General features: G+C 43.3%; 1 protein-coding gene across 1 annotated transcript in view; it reads right to left on the bottom strand.

The window, feature by feature from the left end:
- The window catches only part of LOC132402417 (zinc finger protein 585A-like), a 70,141-nt gene that overhangs the window by 14,020 nt on the left and 34,682 nt on the right, over positions 1–21,439 (bottom strand). The window contains exon 4 of the mRNA XM_059985275.1: positions 5,131–5,217. Within this exon, the coding sequence (XP_059841258.1) occupies positions 5,131–5,217 (87 nt within the window). The remainder of the gene's footprint in view (positions 1–5,130; positions 5,218–21,439) is intronic.

The following is a 21,439-nucleotide window of genomic DNA, read 5'->3' on the forward strand; positions in this document are numbered from 1 at the left end:
AGAAACAATAGAGGTGTGGGATCCCAGTTTCGAGCTGAATCATCCACTAAATTAGGATATTAAAATGGGAAAGGAAAGGACAAGGAGAACCCAGAGGGTTTGGAGGATTGGAGAAATTGTTTTCTTAGTTATATATTAAGAAAGCAGCCTGATTATGAGGAGTGGATAGGAAAGTTTGAGAGTGGAGGGTCAGGGACCCTGGGGGATGCATTGTGGAAACCAGTTAGTGAAAAGAAATCAAATAAATTCCAAGAGAATAAAAAAGCTGCTATAATGGGATGTATGCAGGAAAATCTAATTGAAGTGAAGAGAGAAAAACAGAAACTGGCAGAGGAATTGTGTAAGTGTAGGGAATTGTTAGAGTGAAAGAGATGAAAGAAAATAAAATTCTGAGGGAGAAATTTCAGGCGAATTTGATACACGAGTCAGTTTCAGACTCAGTGTGAATGTGTAACAAGAAAAAAAGGATAAAAATGAAGAGTAGTGTAAAAGGTGAATACAGAAGTTGAGAAATGGAAAAGTCTGTCAGGATTTATGGACAGAAATCAGCAGCTGGGGGGAAAGGCAGTGCTGATCACACCATGCTTAAACCAGATCAACTCCAAGCTCAGAGAGGAGAGACTGACTGCAAGGACTGACAATGACGGTGATGTAGACTGGGGTGGTTTAACATATGAGATGACATAGTTTAATGGTGAGGATGACTGGGGAAGTGGGCCACCTCCTTATGGATTTTTCCAAAATGAGTGGAACCTTCAATGTCCTCTGCCCCACTGCCGCCCATGGTAATGGAGAGAGCTCAGGAGACACCGGAACCACGAGAATCAATTGTGACATGGTATTCTACCCCTTCTGACTTGGCCCAGTTGTGTGCTATAGCTGTGAATATCCCAAAGTGTGGGCTGGGACAATCCCCAACCCCAGGATCTTTTCCAGCACATTTAGCAGCACAGAATAGATCACAGTTTAGATGAGGCAGAGGAATGGATGTTAACCATTTTGTGTCTAACTTCAGTGTAACACTCAGCCCTGCTGGAGGAACAGGCACCAGGCCAGGGACCCTAAGTGATTTACAGGAGACTATATTAGAAGCTGAAGGGGCTAATTAAGGTGACCCTGTGGAGACTTTGCATAAGTGCAGACAGTGGAAAGGGGAGTGCCCTTCTACAATCATGACAATGTTGTGGCCAATTTTCTCAAGTATTTATTGTTTTACTTTGGAAAGGCGGATATTGACTCAGTAACAAAGCAGTAACTGGCTGAGGACCTCTGTATCACACGGTACTAAGGAGAGCAGAGGACTGTGTGAAACGCTTGATCCTACAGATCCCACACACACTGAAACATGGGTTCTGTTATGAGTCTGGCCACAATGAATATAGAATTGAGTCAAGTTTTATAAACAAACATAAACGTTTATCAAACTCTGCTCAACAATAGTGAGTAGTATGCAAATGACTAACTTAACTGGAAGTTAACTGCTGCACGGCAACTCTGGAACAGTTCTTAAAGTGGTAAATACAAAAGACCAAGTGATTAAAACAGTCAATTAGGAGAGACTTTCCTGAAGTAACGAATCCCTTGACAACGTAATGTTACTGCTGATCCCAGCTGAAATATGCCTTGTCCGAAGGGTTCACGATGAAGGAAATAAAAACGGCTTAAAGGAACTGACCTTTTCCTTGATGAATAACACTGCACAACCCTTTCTGCTCTTACAGGCAGGGGTTATCTCTGATGTAGGTCACTGTTTCTGAATGAAGATTCAATAAGGTTAATCCTGTATTAAACCACCGAATGACACCAACTTCACTTGATCCTTCGGGTTCCTGTACTTCGGTAAGGTCTTCACTCTCCAATACTTAGATTTTAAAACTAAATCAAAGATACATCGAACAAAACAGGCAGCGATTGGCGAAACTGCTGGCACAATGATTCTGTACCTTACAGTAGAAAGTAAAACTCCACTTTAAAATGAAACTGCATCATGAGACAAACACACAGCATAATGAAGTAACTGATGAATTAAATGACAACTCAACAGAAAACTCCTGCATCACAGTAGGCTTTCCCATTTTATACCTGTTGAGAACATGTCATCACGTGATGTCACACTGGCGGGAAAATTACATCACGTCACCATCGCAAGACCATGCTCACCAGATACTCAATTACATCATGGTCATAAGACAGTCACAAGATACCCACAGGGTATGCAACAGTTCTCAGAAGGATGATACGAGTACGGGAAAAGGAAGTAATGCAGGGAAGATAAGGAAGATGAGGGGAAACAGGGTTCTATAATATCCCTATAAGAGATCAAGGTGCACTGTGGCTGAATGAAGGGATCCAGGGTACATTATCAGGGTAAACCACCTTGGCCCTCAACAGCGCCACTTAGTAGAGGGGGTGGTCAAGACAAGATTTGAATGCCTGCATTCCACCTGTTATGAATACTGAATCACTTGAAAAGGTTTCAACTGTGGACACAATGGTCACTTTGCCAGGGATTGCTCACAACCCTAATGGTCAGGATGTCACAAAGGCTCCATTGCTCCTCGTAGGCCAACCACATTTATAGGCATCCGTTAGTCTTGAGAGACCATGGATTTGTGCCTTGGAAAGTTTCCTGGGCAGGGTTGTGTGGGAGTCCAGCAGTTGCCCATGCTGCAACCACATTACCCACAACATAATGTCCAGGGTGCCGATGAAAACCCTTGACTGTATCCGGAGTTACATACTGGGACTCCAAATGCACGGTGATGGTGCCAGGCCTCGGTTAGTTGGGTGTGCACCATAAGGTGGGATGGAGCAGCTAAACCTCATGTAGAAGTTGGGGAAGGAAGTTACCTGTAATGTATGGATGTATTTCTTTTAGAGCAATACCTCCCCTTAGCACTACATATCAACTGATAACTTATCTATGCCCATTGAGCTGTTGTCTACGCATGCATATTGATCTGCCCTCTCTCTCTCTCGCCACAATGTGAAAACACAAGTTAAAGCCATCTCACGTGTGCATGCTTTTATATAATTGGCATGTAGTTGCAGACACAACAGACTAGTGACAAATACGAGCCTGAATGTCAGAGAATGTCACCAGCTACACCAACAGTTACAGGTCAATAAATAATAGAGGGACAGTGAGAGGAAAGAGTTAAATAGTACGGAAAAGGCTGTTATGGATGCTGACAAAGAGACACATGAGTAACTGCATTGTACACTGCAAAAACCACATAACTGACGAAGTTAAAGTGAAAATAATGTGGCGATGGCCTTAGTTGGAAAAGTTGATGAATTTGATACTGCTAATGAAGGCTGGGTCATATATTAATAGTACAGTATTGAACTGTATTGTAAAGTGAATAAAGTGGATGAGGAAAAGAATGCCACCATGCTTTTTATCTTATTGGGTGCTAAAACGTACAGCTCTTTTATGCAATTTAGTAACTCCTGAAAAGCCAGCAAGCAAGATGTTTGATGAAATTGTTGCAATTTTACAAAATCACCTGAGTCCTAAACTGCTGGTAATAGCTGAAAGATATAAATTTCACAAAAGGAACCAGTCAAAGAACGAAAGCATTTCTGAATTGGTCAGCACAACATTGAGGGCTGAAGGGCCTGTATTGTGCTGTAGTATTCTAGTGTCTAGGTTTTAAAAATAAAGAATACATCGCAGAACTGCGCAAACTTTCCCAATACTGTGACTTTAGAGATGGACTTTCAGATGCATTAAGGGTCAGGCTTGTATGTGGATGCATAGACAAAGCACTCAAAAGAGGCTACCGACAAAAAGAGACCTAACCTTAGAACGGTCATTGACCTTTGCGATATCATCAGAGACTGCAGCAAAAGATGCAGCAGAATTACAGAAAAGCAGTTTAGAATGTGAAATGTACAAAACGGCCCTGAATGGTGCAAAAAGCCAAACATTTTATTGATGTGGCAAATCCTCCCTTGATGCAAATAACTGTTGGTTCAAAAATAAAGTTTGCAGTAAGTGTCACAGACAAGGTCACATTGACAGCACGCAAGGCAGACAGAAAGCAGAACCAAAGAGGAAAAAAAACACAAAGTGAAAAGTTTCAAATACAAAACTAAGCAAATACATAAAGTGACGAAATGTGAAACTGAATCAGAGAACATAGAGTCTGACAAAGGTGAGCTTTCCTGTTTAGAACTGTATAGTATTACTGAAGCAGATCACAAAATCATTGGATCACAATAGATGTGTCTGGTGCAAAACTGAAAATGGAACTGGATACAGGGTCAGCTTTGTCTACGATTTCAGAGACTGACTACAACACTCTGTTTTCTAAGATACCATTAAAGAAGACCTCAGTGATGCTGAAGACCTATTAAGATGAAAAAGTGTCTCCCAAAGGCAAACTGAAAGTGAAAGTGACATATGGAGGCCAAATACAATAGTTCAAGCTTTATGTATTGAAAAGTGGAGGAACAGCACTTTTCAAACATGAATAGTTGAGAAAAATCCAACTAGGTGGCACACAATCAAAGCTCTCAATGTGATATCAACAGGTAATGGCAACCCAAATGGTAGCACTAACCAGAAATTGGCACAGCTTAATGCTAATGAGGTGTTTGAGAAGGAGATTGGTAAACTCAAAGGCATGAAGGCTGGAATTGAACTGGATGAAACAGCAACACCAGGATTCCATAAAGCACATCCAGTGCCTTACGCACTATGTCCTAAAGTGGAGGCTGAACTTCAGAGCTTGGAGGCATCTCAAAATCCCTACAAGGCTGAGTGGAGCAATTGGGTCATGCCCATTGTGCCGGTGATCAAGAAAGGGAAGTGCTGGAGCCAGTCGCATATGTGGGGATTTCAAAGTAAGCATCAACCTGGTGCCGTGTACCATGCAGTATACCGTGACACAAATAGACATTTTTAGATCTTCGGCAGGTGGGAAGATGTTTTCAAAGATTGACTTGTCATGAGATTATCTGCAAATGGAGATTGAGGAGTCAAGCAGGAAGTTCCTCACAATCAACACTCACAAGGGACTGTTCCACTGTAATCATTTGATCTTTAGTGTCGCATCTGCTCCAGCAATTTGGCAAAGAGCAATGGACCAAGTACTCCAAGATATCCCACAAACACAACGTTACCTTGATGATATAACCACGATTGGCAAAAATGGCGAAGAGCCCCTCCAGAACCTTGGTAAAGTGTTTACCAGGCAGAGTGAGTATGGTCTGTGTGCAAAGAGAGAGAAATGAGAGTTTTCCAAGAATGAAATCTCATATGGTGGACATGTCATTGTAACACTTTACCCAAAAGGCTGATATATGTCTAGGGGAAAAGGAGATCCAGCCACTCACCAACCCACCACCCGTACACGCAGGAGCTGTGAGAATCAAGTTTATGCCTCGCGCCGGCCAACAGTATCAAATCCACAATACCGTTATGAAATACACTTTAAAGAGTTTACTAAAATTAAAAGAGTAGTAGGCAATACAAAATACATATACACAAGGAAAAAAACAAAAGGCGCCAACTTATCAAAGTTCAGTCTGTTTAGTGCACTCGTTGGAGCTCAATCAACCCATCCGGCCGTCGCACCTGGGACCACCTCGGTGGTCTTACGAGCAGTCCAGCACACGTCCACCTTCCTCGGCCTCCTCCTCACACCCAAAAACCTGCGAAAACCCCTCCCCCAAGTTCCCAGCATCACAAGTCACAATAACATTCCCCATTGATTAACAAGTGAGTACAATTACCATATCAGCCATTCTAAAGCGAAACAACGGCGAGAGAAATACTTATCCGACAAAGAAGCATTCCTACTTGTAACAAACCAAAGAGGCCATTTTGAGTAACATACACAGGACATTGTATATCATTGACAAGCATGGCTTACATAAGTCACTAGAGAAGACTGAAGCAGTGCTACAGACACCCAAACTGGAAAATGTGTCACAACTCAAGTCATACTTGGACCTTGTAAACTACTACCACAGATTTCTCCCAAATCTTGCTGCAGTGTATTGGAGTATTGGAGTATAAAAATATTATGGAGTATAAAACTTGTAACTAGTCAGTCTGCTATGCATGTACCCAATTTAGTAGAATAAAGTCTTGGGAATGTAGAAGACAATAGTATGTTAATGAGAGGTAGCTAAAGAAATGTTATCTGCTAAGCATGTACCCCAAGATGAAATGCTAGGAAGATAGAAGACAATGGTGTGTTAATATATGTTAATGAAAGGTAGCTAAGAGATGTAGTCAGCTTTGAAGTTTGCTATTTGCTATGCATGTATCCAATTGAATGTAGAAGACAATGGTGTGGTAATGAGAGGTAACAAAGAGATGTTTTGCTTTGAACTCCTTTGCTGTGTAACCAAAACTATGTAGTCAGCCTTGATGTAGATTATGTAGTTTGAACTTGCTGTTTGCTATGCATGTACCCAATTTAGTAGGAGAATGAAATCTTCAGAATGTAGAAGATGGTGTGTTGGTGAGAGACGGCTGGGAGATGTGGATTGGAACATGATCATGTGAAACATGTGAAACATGGAACATGTGAAACTGGACCAGGATTTTGCTATAAAAAATGCTGTGTCCGGGGATCGGTGGGCAATCAGCGACTAGCTCAATGACTGTCTCAGCTTTGATTTGCAAATTAAAGTTTAACCCTTCTTGAAGAATCTTCTGCGTCTCCTGGTCATTTGTGAGGCACGAAAAACCACAACATAATTGGCGACCGCGGCAGGACCGGATAGAGACCCGCGGAAAGGAAACGGCAGATTGGGAACGCTTCCCAGTCCTCCCGGACCCTACAAGGCTAACAGAATTATGGGTGCACCCAAACAAAAGGTAAGCGCTTGTTGCGACAATTTGGACTAAGAATTCTGTTGGTTTTGGGGAGGTCTTTGAGTCTCAGAAGTGTGGAACCACTGCCGAAGGGTCTCTCCGGTCCAAAGAATCTGGCAGAATTGGGGGTTAACAGAGGAGGCTCAGAGGATTGATCAAGAACACTGCAGTGGGGGTAAGTACAAATAAGTTATAAGATGTTAAGAAAAAGTCCACGTGGTGTTGGTAAATCCTCGCGGATACCGCCTTAAGAGATAAGGGTCTGAACGGGCGAGGTGTTTAGAGTAGAAAATCCTCGTGGATACCGCCTTATGAGATAAGGGTCTGAACGGGCGAGGTGTTTAGAGTAGAAAATCCTCGTGGATACCGCCTTATGAGATAAGGGTCTGAACGGGCGAGGTGTTTAGAGTAGAAAATCCTCGTGGATACCGCCTTATGAGATAAGGGTCTGAACGGGCGAGGTGTTTAGAGTAGAAAATCCTCGTGGATACCGCCTTATGAGATAAGGGTCTGAACGGGCGAGGTGTTTAGAGAAAGTTCTGTGGGTACCGCTCTGAAAAGAGGTCTGCACGGGCAGAACAGAATAGACTAGGCATAGAATTAGAGTAAGTTTAGTTAAGAAAAAGTCCACATGGTGTTAGACTAGGAAGAGAAGGTCCACGTGGTGTTATAGGAAGAGAAGGTCCACGTGGTGTTATAGGAAGAGAAGGTCCACGTGGTGTTATAGGAAGAGAAGGTCCACGTGGTGTTATAGGAAGAAAAAGTCCACATGGTGTGTAGAATTAGAGTGAATTTAATGTAGAAAAAGTCCATGTGGTGTTAGACTAGGCGTAGAATTAGAGCAAGTAATATTATCCAGTAAACAAACTGAATCTCTGAAATACCTTAAAAAGAGAGAATAACATGACAGGTAAAGGAACGGTTGTAGAGATTCTGAGCAAAAAAATCCCGTTAATTAATAATGAGATCACAAAAACTTCAGAAAATGGGAAAAAAGAACCAAAAACCTGGTCACAAAGTGGCCAAGAGAAGGAACGTTTGATGTAAGTTTGTGCAAAGAAATGGAGGGACTAATTAAAAATTACAAATCAAAAGATAAATCTAAGAAAAGAGAACGAGAAATGGAAGTGCTAAAACTCTTCAGAATGGAGGGAGAAAGGCTGAGGAGGACAGGTAGAATATTGATTACAAGCGAGGAAGACACTAGGGTGCTGGAGAAACAGCCTGTTAGAGAAAGAGGAAGGTACAGTGAGAAGCTGGCTTCAGCTCCGTACCCGGATGCGACAGAAACAGAAAAAACCCCCTCCTTATAATGAGGAAGGAACCCCTAAGCAGTGCCCCCTGCTGACGGGAACAGTAAACATGCAGGGAGAAGTCCAAGTTTGGGATAATGAGGAGGAAAAAAACAATACGAGAAGGAAAAAGCGGCGATATGGAAGGAGATACAGGCAGAAAAGATGAAGATAGAACAGGTACAGAGAGAAATGGAAGAAGGGATTGAACAGATGAAATACTTAAGAGGAAAAGGAGTATGAGGAGTATCAGTTATACTGTAGAAATAAACAGACTAGAAAAGAAAGTGGCTCATCAGGGCAGGAAGAGATGAGGCATTCAAGAGGAAGTGGAAAAAAGATAGGAGATGAGAGTCTTGGAAAAACACAAGAGAGAAGGGAATCAAGCACAAGTAAAGATCAGGAGTCCCTGCCACAGGTGTACGGACACGGACAGACTAGAAAAGAAGGTGACTCATTGGAGGAGCAAGAGTTAAGTGGAGAGAGAGAGGATGTGAGAATTTGTGGGGAAGAGGTAGGAGGCAGAAGCCTAGAAGAGCAGAAGGAGGCGGTAGGGGAGCGACTTGCGGAAGTAGAGAGAGAGCCAGATACGTTACTGAGAGGGGGTTGCCAGAAGAGATGCGAAATATACTCCAGGGGCCAACCAAGTATTGAATTAAGACAGAAAGGAAGGACTCCACAGGGAGACCGAGGGAAGAAGAGAACCCCAGAGACATTTGTGTGGGAGGCAGTACAGACATACCCTGAGACAGATGGGGAGTCAGGCGAGGAGGAGAGCCAGGGCAGTTGGGAAGAAGGAGGAAGAATGATGCCGTTGTTAGTAAAAGGATCAGGACAAGTGCAATATATTCCTTGGGGATCCCAGGACCTAGAAGGGCTGAAAAATACTCTGCCCAATCTACATGAAGGGGCAGGGAAATGGATTAGAGCCTTTGAAGAAGAAACAGCGGGACGATTATTGGCTATGGGAGATTTGAAGGCACTGTTGATAAGGTTGATGGGAACCTCCAAATTTAACAAACTAATGGAAATGGCTGGAATAGTAAACTCAAATGACCCAAGAACTGATGGAGACGGGTTTGACAGAGTGAGGCAGAGGGTACGGCAGGCCCTCAGAAAGCTTTATCCACCCAAAGTGGACCCCAAAGCCTTAAAGGGGGAACCACTGGGAGACACTGAAAACCTAGCAGCCTACGTAGAAAACCAGTTGAAAAGGTGGAGACTGGAGACTGAGCAAGAGGTGGAGAATAGCTTATTTATCACCACACTGTTCCGGCATAGCATTCTGGATGCAATGCCTCCACAAGTAAAATCCAAACTGGAGGAAGTGGTAGGGCTAACGTCAAAGACCCCACAATAATTTAGAGACCACGTAGTCCATGCGGTTGAGAAATACCGAAAAGACAAACGAAGGTTGGCTGAGCAGCAGGAAGAGGTGCAAAGAAAGTTAATATAAATGCAGCTTGAAGAACTCAAAAAGAAGGAAAAAGAGAAAAGCAAAAAATGCTGCCAGCAACCACCGGTCTGAGTACAGCCATTGAACTGGTCAAAGCACTGCTATATGGGGGAACCGATCATACTGTAAGACAAGGGCTGGAAAACCCCATGCCAATAAATGTCTTTGGGGGAGCATTCCCACAAATGCCCTATCAGGAACAGACTAAATTCAAACAGCCCAGACAGGACTGGAAGTTCCAAGGAGGGGGACAGAGAAGCTATGGGCAAAGGGGACCAGTGAGGAAACAGGGGAAAAGAGAAGTAGAGAGATTGTGCTGGGAATGTAATCAGTCAGGTCACATGAAAAGACGTTGTCCGTTTACACTATGGCATGTCAGGAAAGTTTATTAAGACGGTAGGGTTCTCGGGGAAACACAGTTGACACAGTGCACGGCTCCAGTGCGGTTGAGAATGGGAAATAAAGAAATTGTTTTGCCGGTGCTAGTATTTAAAGGAACTCCAATTAATTTGTTAGGCAGAGATCCTTATTGAAATTGGAATTAAAATTAGAATGCACCAGAAATGGGCTAAGTGTGGAAAGAGCAGGGGCTCAATTGATAGTGCGAGAAGACAAGAAGGCTAATGTCTTTTGGATAGGAGACATCGCAGATCAGATTCAGGAAACCTGGGAGAAATGGAAAAAGGGTGTGCAGGCTATATTACCCAGGGCTGTAATGCCCAAATCTGAGCTACATTGTACAGTGATTTTTGACTCAGAACAGGGAGTTAGAGGAGAAATGGCACCTAGAGGCATGTACCCAGCAGCGCCTGGAAGGGGAGGCTGTGATAATTGGAAAGCAGGGGGCAGCTTTACAAGTTAAATGGAACACCTTTTTTAGAAAAATGGTACAGGAAACCGGAGGCCGCGCCCCACGTAACTTTATTGGTAAACATGGGATATCAGTCTAAAGACTTAGGACCCTTAGTTAAGAGTGTTGAAACCGTAACAGTGTGGAGGAAAATCACGCCAGAGGTGTGAATATCAGAAGACAACAATTGCATTAAAATAATGGTAAGTGTAGATATGGTAGGGACAGTGAGAGAGGTCGAAATAACACCCCAACCACACATGCCCTTGCTGGGAAAGGAAAGAGGCCAGCAGAAAGATAGAAGGTTAGATGAGTTGCCGTCTATTCTGTGGTAACAGCATGACACGGACGTAGGGAAAATAAAAACAGCTAGTCCGGTGGAAATAAGGCTGAAAAGGGGAGCAATTCCACCCAGGAGACCACATTACCCTCTAAGACCAGAAGCGGAAGAGGGAATAGCGTCGACAGTGCAGGGGTTGTTTGAAATAGGAGTGCTTAAAAGAACAAACCGTCCATGCAATACCCCGTTGCTGCCGGTCTTAAAAGCAGATAAATCTAAGTGGAGATTGGTGCATGATTTGCGAGCGGTAAATGCTGTGGTCGAGGACTGGCCAGCGGTAGTCCCCAACCCACACACGCTTTTGACTAATGTTCCACCAGAAGCAAGTTACTTTTCAGTGATTGATTTGTGTTCGGCTTTCTTCAGCATTCCTCTAGCCCAGGGGTCAGCAACCTTTACCACTGAAAGAGCCACTTGGACCCGTTTCCCACAGAAAAGAAAACACTGGGAGCCGCAAAACCCGTTTGACATTTAAAATGAAATAACACTGCATACAACGTTTTTTTTGCCTTTATGCTATGTATAAACAAACTATAATGTGTTGCATTTATGAAATTGATGAACTCCTGCAGAGAAAACGAAATTACATTTCTGCATGCAACAAAAACATTTTGAACTCCGAAAAAAAGACGTTGGGTTGAAAGTTACTTTAAAGTAAAATACTCAATGTCTATTTGAGTCCTTCTTGTATTTATGAAAAACGCCGAACTTAAATTTTCCGCCAGCAGCAAACCAAAAATAACATCAGCCAGCTGTCAGCCTGAAAAATAAAAGGACTATTTCACTGAACAATGAAAAAATATGAATACACATAAAATAATAGGCAATTAAAATATTTATCATACTTGGTTAATGGGATTTCTGCTCCTGGACCTCAGCGCACAGCGTCTGCACATCAGGGCTGTATGACGTCACCTTCATCTTTACACAGGATCGCAAGCTGTCATCTGTGAGGCATGCGCGATGTTTGTTTTTAATAAAGTTCATGTTGGAGAACACCTGCTCACTTACATATGTGGATCCAAAGATCGACAGGACTCAAAGCGCATACTTTTTAATGTTTACATAAATGTTTCGAACACAAGTTTGTCCGGTTTTGGAAGGTTTTCAATATCACTCCATTTGTGTTTCTGAGCAAGAACGGGCAACATCTTCAAGGTCTGCTGTCAAGCGTCTAAACTTGGACACCCATATGTCTTTGTCGGCTATGTCGGCCAGTTCCATCTCAAGATCAGGTTGACTCACACCTGCCAATGCAGTCGTATTCAGTAGGGAAGGATCGATGCTTAAGGGAGTGACCGGGAAGGATAATGTGTTTTTTTCCTCTCTGAACTCAGAGAAGCGTTTCCCAAACGATGTTTGCATTGCGATGATTGCAGAATGTAAATACTCCGAAATTATCATGTCGTGACCTTGTTTGAACTCTCTCAAATTGGGGAAGTGAGACAAAGTGCCTTTCTGTAAATCTCTGGCAAGCACTGTCAACTTGCGCTCGAATGCCAAAACATCCTCCAACATGTGCAGGGCTGTACGTCCTTACCCCTGAAGAGCTGTGTTCAGCGTGTTCAGGTGCGCTGTCATGTCTACCATGAAGTGTAGCTTTTCCAGCCACTCTGGCTGTTCCAGCTCAGGAAAGGTGAGCCCTTTGCTGCCCAGGAAAGTTTTCACTTCTTCCAGACACGCGACAAAGCGTTTCAGCACCTTCCGTCTGGACAGCCAGCGATAAAAACACGTTGTAGCGGTGTCAGTAAACTGCAGTCAAAGATAGCTTTATTCGAACTAAACAGCCTTGCTTTTAAGCCTCTCTCAACCCAGCCCCCATGGACGCAGATGCTGCAAAAGACGCGTACTCACAAACCCCCGTAGGCTATCTCCCTTAGCCGGAATGCTGGCTAATTGTGAGCCGTTTCGGATGTCGCCACACTTAGATTGTACAAGATCACCATAATCTTCAAATTTAGAATTACATTTCAAAAGCTAACAAACTAACATAAAATACATTTTAATTAAATACTGACCAATTATTTCCCAAAGCCACAGGGAGCCGCAGCACAGAGGTGAAAGAGCCACAAATGGCTCGGGAGCCGCAGGTTGCCGACCCCCGCTCTAGCCCATCAGTGTCAGTATTTGTTTGCATTTACTTACAGAGCTGCTCAGTATACCTAAACCAGAATGCCGCAAGGATTTAAACATTCACCACACGTTTTTAATCAGGTATTGAAGGCAGACCTAGAGGGTGTGCCATTGGAAAGTACATTGTTACAGTATGGGGATGACCTGTTGATTTGCTCCCACAGCAAGGAACAGTGTGAGCAGGACACTATATCTCTGTTAGAGAAGCTGGCGCACGGAGGACATAAAGTATCCAGAAAGAAACTGCAATTTTGCACGCAACAAGTGGAATACTTAGGCAGGGTAATATCCAAGGGAGTGAAGGCGCTAGCACCAGATCAGATACATGCTGGTAGTAATTGATCGATTTAGCAGATGGGTGGAGGCGGTACCTTCAAAAGATCAAGGAGCAAAGACAGTGGTAAAATTTCTGACAAATGAAGTGATCCCAAGGTTTGGAATACCTACAGAAGTTAGCTCAGACAATGGTTCAGCTTTTATCCAGAAAGTGGTCAAACTGGTGCAACAGGCGCTGAGGATAAAGCAAAGATTTGGATGTGTATACCACCCTCAGTCGCAGGGCATGGTGGAGAGAATTAATGGAACCCTAACAGTCAAACTAAACAAAATTTGTGCAGACACTAAACTTAATTGGGTCGATGCTTTACCGTTAGCATTGGTGAGTTACCGCATGCGAACTAATCGAATGACATGCCTGACACGGCATGAGATGCTCACTGGGAGGCCCATGCCAGTGCCCCAGCGAAGAGGGCCGTATAAGGGAACTAGTTTGGAACAATTGGAAATAGAATTGAAACAATACATGCAGCAGCTAACTATGATACATAGGTCTATTTATGCCCAGGAAAAACAGGAAGAGCCGGAGACCATACAAGGGGAAGGACCGATCAAACCAGGAGACCAGGTTTACGTGCGAGTTTTTTGGAGAAAGTGAACGAGCCGAGAAGGGAAGGACCCTTTACGGTGACCAAGGCGTCACCCACCGCAGTTCAGATAGAAGGACGCTCCACCTGTTGCCATCTGAACCATTGCACGAGGGCAGTCCTACAAGGGCAATCAGGTGAGGTGTCCGAGGTAAGTGATGCGGAAGAGCAGTTAGCGGGAGACAGACAGGGGAAACAAGAAGCTGACACTGCACCGCAGGAGTTTGATCAATTAGAAGGGAGATTTTTGATTCTGCGGACGGGCCGCAAGACCCTCAGGATGTGGTGGTGGATAGTAGGGCTTCTTCAGATAATGGGGATGAGCTGGGAATGACCAGTTGTGCCCCTGGGGACAGAGCACCCACAAACTCCAGTGCAGACTTGGGAACCATTAGTGTGGCAGATATGAATGGGACTGGTAACCTACAGAAAAGAAGTAAAAGGAGTACGACACTTACCTCCCCGCCATGGTTATAGACACGGACTAATCAGTGGTATCAATGGGCAACTTACACGGCAGGAATGATGAAGAGACAAAATTGTTAGCTGTGCTCAAGGGAAAGCCCCACTCAGCATGTAGTCCCCATGCCTTATTACTCCTCCACTTGCACGCAGTGGCGAAGAGAGCACAGGAAACAATGCGAACGACAGTGTCCAGGTCCGGTTAGGGCTTGTTTCATGAAGATCCCTGCTAACAAAACTGTCTGAACAATGCACCGATGTGCCCCTATTGGTGTATGCTATATCAGGGTTCCTCGCAGTTTGATCAAAGCAAGCTTGCCTCTGAATGCAATTACAGCAGACCATGGGCTATAAATAAAAGAAGCCAGACACCTACACTGCAACAGCTTATAATGCAGGACCATCTGAGTTATGAATGTTTTATGCGGGTGGGCACTCACCCGGTTGGCCACTTCCGAGGCAACTGCACTCAGACGTGGGATATAACCCCAGGTAAAAGACACTTGATGGGTTCCCCTTCTCCTGAGGGTGCAATGGACTCTCAGACTATCCCATTAGCAGACACTTGGTGGCTGTGTGGACAGGAAGGAGGTCTGAGATCTACGCTCCCCCTTAGGTGGGAAGGAACATGTACGCGTGTCATGCTACTTCAGGAAGTTATAATGTCCCCTGAAGTACAGTCCAACGCTAACTTCCCTGAGCAGCGGACTCCGCTACGGCGGAAGAGAAAATATGACCCGGACCCGACAATCCGGATTGATAGTATAGGGCAGCCGAGAGGTATACCTAACGAATTCAAGGCACGAAATGAGATTGCTGCAGGCTGGGAAGCTATTATGCCTGTGATAGGGGTAAGCAAAAATGTTGAATGGATAAACTATATATACTATAATCAGCAGAGATTCATCAACTACACTGATGATGCACTGGAGGCCTTAGGGCAACAGCTAGATGCAACTAGCAGGATGGCGTGGCAAAACATACAAGTACTGGATTGGCTTTTGGCAGAAAAAGGGTGTGTGTGTGTGTAATGTTTGGAGAACAATGCTGCACTTTCATACCGAACAATACTAGCCCAGAAGGATCATTTACTAAAGCAATGAATAAATTAAAGAATCTGCGGACGGAGGTCAAACAGAATGCAGGATTTGAACATCAGTTTTTTGATTGGTTAGAAAGTAGACTCGGAGGGTGGGGAGCATGGCTGACTAAAGTAGCAATAACTGTCGGTATTGTATTGTTGAGCTGTGCGTGTGCTGTGCTGTTTTCTTCCTTGTCTCAAATCTCTGGTAGTGCGTGCTGCAACCAAACAATTTCCGATGCTCGTGGCAATTACTGAAGCAAGCTTAGTGGAGAAAGAAACAACGAAAATGTATCGTTACAGCCTACAACATCTGCAGGATGGACAAGAGCAAAACGACAGTGTGGGAGTAGATTGTAAGGGCTTCTGAGTCTTTTTCCCTGTCTCAGGTACAAAGGGACAGGTTTTTGGCTCAGCGGCCCAGGGTAACAGGGAGAGAATACTTTGAGGTCTTGGCACAGAAAATTATAGTTTAACCCGAGATTTGGGAATAAATGTTTGAGTTTATTGGGGCTTTTGTGCGCCGACTCTTAGTCTTCTTTCTCTGTGTGAGACCCTCTGGGCCTCAAAGGGGAAATATATTGGAGTATTGGAGTATAAAAATATTATGGAGTATAAAACTTGTATCGTTTGCTGTGTAACTAGTCAGTCTGCTATGCATGTACCCAATTTAGTAGAATGAAGTCTTAGGAATGTAGAAGACAATAGTATGTTAATGAGAGGTAGCTAAAGAAATGTTATCTGCTATGCATGTACCCAAGATGAAATGCTAGGAAGATAGAAGACAATGGTGTGTTAATATATGTTAATGAGAGGTAGCTAAGCGATGCAGTCAGCTTTGAAGTTTGCTATTTGCTATGCATGTATCCAATTGAATGTAGAAGACAATGGTTGGTAATGAGAGGTAGCAAAGAGATGTTTTGCTTTGAACTCTTTTGCTGTGTAACCAAAACTATGTATTCAGCCTTGATGTAGATTATGTAGTTTGAACTTGCTGTTTGCTATGCATGTACCCAATTTAGTAGGAGAATGAAATCTTCAGAATGTAGAAGATGGTGTGTTGGTGAGAGACAGCTGGGAGATGTGGATTGGAACATGATTAAGTCAATGGGACGTACGTGTGAAACTGGACCAGGATTTTGCTATAAAAAATGCCGTGTCCGAGGATCGGTGGGCAATCAGCGACGAGCTCACTGATTGTCTCAGCTTTGATTTGCAAATTAAAGTTTAACCCTTCTTGAAGAATCTTCTGCGTCTCCTGGTCATTTGTGAGGCACGAAAAACCACGACGTGCAGCCCCCACTGAATACACTGTTGCAAACAGGGGCAAAGTGGGTATGGTCAAAAATATGTGAAAGTGCATTCAAGAAAACAAAGAGACTAATAATGAGACCAAGAGATGAACTGCTCACCCATTATGACCCATCTCAGCCTTGGTGTGTGATACATCCCCCTATGGCATTGGTGCCATTTTAGGACACACTATGAAAGATGGATTTGAATCTCTGAGTGCATTTGCTTCAAGATCACTGATGAGTGCAGAACGTGACTACATACAAATCGACTTGAGGCCCCTGGTCTAGTACGAAGAATTAAAGAAGTTCCACCACTACCTCGCAGAGCCAGATCACCAGTCCCTTGTGTTCATTTTCAGTCCCGGGAAGGGAATTCCAGTGATGACTGCTACCCAGTTACAACGTTGGGTACTGTTCCTAGGAGCCCGCTCTTATGACATAGAGTTCAAGGGTACCAAACAACACAGCAATGACAGCTCATCACGTCTTCCACTGTTGGCAACTGAAGAACCAAAGTCTTCATACTGTGACCCAGCAGAAGTGTGCCACACCGGACTGGTGGACAAGTTGCCAGTAACAAATTTTGAAATACAAAGAGAAACAAGGAATGAGCTGACATTATCAAAAGCCTATGACCTTACCATGCAAGAATGGCTAGCTCATGGTAACCTTATTTTTTCAAAGTTCTCAGCAAGACCAGACCAATTATTGGTATGTTAAAGAACGCTGATGTATGGATCCCGTGATGTGCTTCCCTCTAAGCTCTTCTCCAGAGTGTTAGAGAATCTGCATGAAGGACAGTCAAGATGAAGAGTCTCACCCAGAGCTATGTGTGGTGGCCAGGAATAGATAGACAGATTGAAGATTTGACCAAAAGATGCTTGGGATACCAAAAAGTTCAAAATGCAGGAAAGGTACTTGCATGGATAGAAGATTGGCTGACTGGCAGAAATCAAAGTGTGGGCATAGGGGAAACCTTTTCTGGTTGGCTGCCGCAGAATAGTGGTGTGCCACAGGGATCGGTGTTTGGACCACTTCTTTTCATGTTGTATGTCAGTGATTTGAATGAAGGAATTGATTGGCTTTGTGGCCAAGTTTGTGGACGATATGAAGACAGGTAAATATTACAAAGTACAAAAGAACGAAGTAAATTTTAGTATCAAAGTACACACATCACCACATACAACTCTGAGATTTGTTTTCTTGTGGGCATAGTCAATAAATCTATAGAATAATAACCCCAACGGGTCAGTGAAAGACAGTCCTACATGGGTGTTCAACCAGAGTGAACTAAAGAAAGAAAGAGAAAAAGAAATATCAAAAACATGAGATGAAAAATGATTGAAACAGATTGTGGGAACATTTCAATGATGGGGCAAGTGAAGTTGAGTGAAGTTATCCCCTTTAGTTTAAGAGCCTGATGGTTGAGGGGTAATAAATGTTCCTGAACCTGGTGATCTGAGTCCTGAGGCTCCTGTACCTTCTTCCTGATGACAGCTGTGAGAAGAAAGTGGTGGAAGCCCCGAAGGTGGATGCTGCTTTCTTGAAACAATGTCTCATGTAGATGATAATAATAGTAATAATAATAATAATAATTTTATTGTTCCCAAGTTGGAAATCATTACATTGCAGCTGCAACATTTAAAAACACACTTAGCAATAGTAATAGATAATAATGATAAATATAATAATAATAATATTAACTCATATGTGTTCAGTGGTGGGGAGGGCTTTACTTTTGATGGATTGGAATGTATCTGTTATGTTTTGTAACTTCAAAACATTAAACTAATTCAATGGAGGACACAGGAATCTGAAATGCAATTCTAACTTGGAGTTTACTTTAAGTGAGCCCCCCCCCCCCATATCATGTGGTAGTGTAATGACATATGCAGTTCACTTATTTATACAGTACATACAACCCATAATGAATTATTTATGTACATATATGTACAAGGTTACTCAAATATTACTGAAATATTAAATACACAATAGCATCCACCATCTTGTTGGAGGATTTTCCATTCAAGGGTATTGGAGTTTCCATACCAGGCTGTGATGCAGCCAGTCAGTACACTCTCCACTACACATCTACAGAAGTTTGTCACAGTTTTAAATGTTGTGCTGAATCTCCACAAGCTCATAAGGAAGTAGAGGCACTGCAGTGCTTTCTTCGTCATTGAACTTACTGTCTGGGCCAAGGACAGGTCCTCCAGTCAACCAGATTTTCAATCTCCCTCCTACTGATGCATCACCACTTTTGATTTGGCTGACGACAGTGAGGAAACTTGAACACAGCATTGGAGCTGTGCTTAGCCACATAGTCATGAGCTTAAAGCCAGTGGAGGAGGGCACTAAACATACAGCCTTGGAGGGGTAGGTAGTGTTGAGGAAGAAGGGAAGGTAGTGTTGAGGGAGCTGTAGAAGGTCTAAGACTGATAGCAGACATGGGGAAAGAAGTGGCAGTTGGAAGATAGCGTAGGGATGTGTCTGGTCATAAAGACGGAAATTATTTTCTAAATGTGGAGAAAATTCAAAAATCAGAGGTGTAAAGAGACTTGGAAGTCCTTGTGCAGGACTCCCTAAAGGTTAACTTGCAGTTTGAGCCATTGGTATTGAAGGCAAATGTAGTGTTACCATTCATTTTGAGAGGACTAGAATACAAAAGCAATATGGAGGCTTTACAAGACATTGGTCAAATTGCACTTGGGTTACTGTGAACAGTTTTGGGCTTTTGTCTAAGAAAAGATGTGGTGGCCTTGGAGAGGGCCCAGAGAAGGTTCATGAGAATGATCCCAGGAATGAAAGGGCAAAGACCGATTCGACATAGTCGACATAGCTTTATGCATGGGTAATCATGTCTAATTAACTGAGTTTTTTTTTTGAACAAGAAGATCAAGATTGTTTACTTGCACTTCAGCAATGCCTCTGCAAAGGTCTGACAGACAGACACACAGACATACTTTATTGATCCTGAGGGGAAATTGGGTTTCGTTACGTCTGCACCAACCAAGAATAGTGAAGAAATATAGCAATATAAAACCATAAATAACTAAATATAAATAAGTTAATCATGCCAAGTGGAAATAAGTCCAGGACCAGCCTATTGGCACAGGGTGTCTGACACTCCGAGGGAGGAGTTGTAAAGTTTGATGGCCACAGGTAGGAACGACTTCCTATGATGCTCAGTGTTACATCTCGGTGGAATGAGTCTCTGGCTGAATGTACTCCTGTGTCTAACCAGTACATTATGGAGTGGATGGGAGACATTGTCCAAGATGGCATGCAACTTGACAGCATCCTCTTTTCAGACACCACCGTCAGAGAGTCCAGAAGCTTAATTCACATGAAATTCAGGGTGAGACAGTCAATTGGATACAAATTTGGCTCAGTGGTAGGAGATAGACATTGATGGTGGAGGATTATTTCTCATCATGGAAGCTTGTTGACATGTTGTGCCACAGAGTTCGGTGCAGGCCCACTGTTGTTTGTCATCTATGTTAACAGTTGGTTAGTATTGATCAGTAAGTTCACAGCTGACACCAAAATTGGTGATGTAGTGCACAATGAAGATAATCTGAGATTACAGTGGGATCTTGATGAAATGGGGAAGTGGGCCAAGAAATGGCAAATGCAATTTGGTTTGGACAGTGTGAGGTGTTGCATTTTGCTCAGTTAAACCAGGGCACGGCTCACACAGTAAATATTAGGACCCTGGGGAGTGTTCCAGAACAGACAGAGAAAGTGTTCTAGAACATAGTTGCCTGAAAGCAGTGATACAGACTGACAGGATGCTGAAGAAGGTGCATGCAACACTTGTCCTCATCAGTCAGGCACCGAGTACTAGTGTTGGGATGTAATGTTGCAACTGTACAAATCAGCAGTACGACCACACTCGGTGCACAGTTCTGGTGTCTGAGCTGGAAAGGGTGCAGGAAAGATTCTCAATGATGTTACCAGGGTTGGAGAGCTTGAGTGATAAAGGAAGGCTGGATAAGCTGTGACTGTTTTCCCTGGAACATAGGAGGACGAAGGGTGAACTTGTCAAAGTATATAAAATCATCAGGTGCACAAATAAGTTAGATGGTCAGACTTTTGCTCAATGTAGTGGATGCCTGTGCTACTTCAGGCCAAGAAAATTCACCATGCCTGGACTGCTTGTTCCTCTGCTTAGATGCTGCCTGACCTGCTGAGTTTCTCCAGCACTGTGTGTGTGTTGATCTGTACTCACAGCATCTGCAGAATCGCTTTTTTTACATCTGCATTTATAAGTAGGTTGGCCTTTGACATTTGACACGTGGAATACCATTTGATATTGAATATATTGTTTGTGGGAGTTTGCTGTGTTAAAGTAGCTGCTAAGATTCTCATATAAAAACATTAAGTGTTTTTGAGGTAGGTGGCATGGAACTCATGTTTGTAATCATGTCTTATGGCACCTCGCTTACCCAGAAACCTGCGCATTTCAGAACAAACATGAGAAAGTCTGCAAACGTTGGAAATTGAAAGCAACACACACTAAAAGCTGGAGGAACTCAGCAGGGCAGGCAGTATTTATAATAAAGAATAAATAGTCAATGTTTCAGACTGAGATTCTTCTTCAGGACTAACAAGAAAGGGGGAAGATGCCAGAATAAAAAGATGGGGGGAAGGGGACGGAGGCTAGCTGGAAGGTGACAGGTGAAGACAGGTGGGTGAGAAAGGTCAAGGGCTGGAGAATAAAATATCTGATAGGAGAGAAGAGTGGACCATAGGAGAAAGGGAAGGGGGAG

Source organism: Hypanus sabinus, chromosome 12 (genome assembly GCF_030144855.1).
Source record: "Hypanus sabinus isolate sHypSab1 chromosome 12, sHypSab1.hap1, whole genome shotgun sequence".
NCBI classification, from domain to species: Eukaryota; Metazoa; Chordata; class Chondrichthyes; order Myliobatiformes; family Dasyatidae; genus Hypanus; species Hypanus sabinus.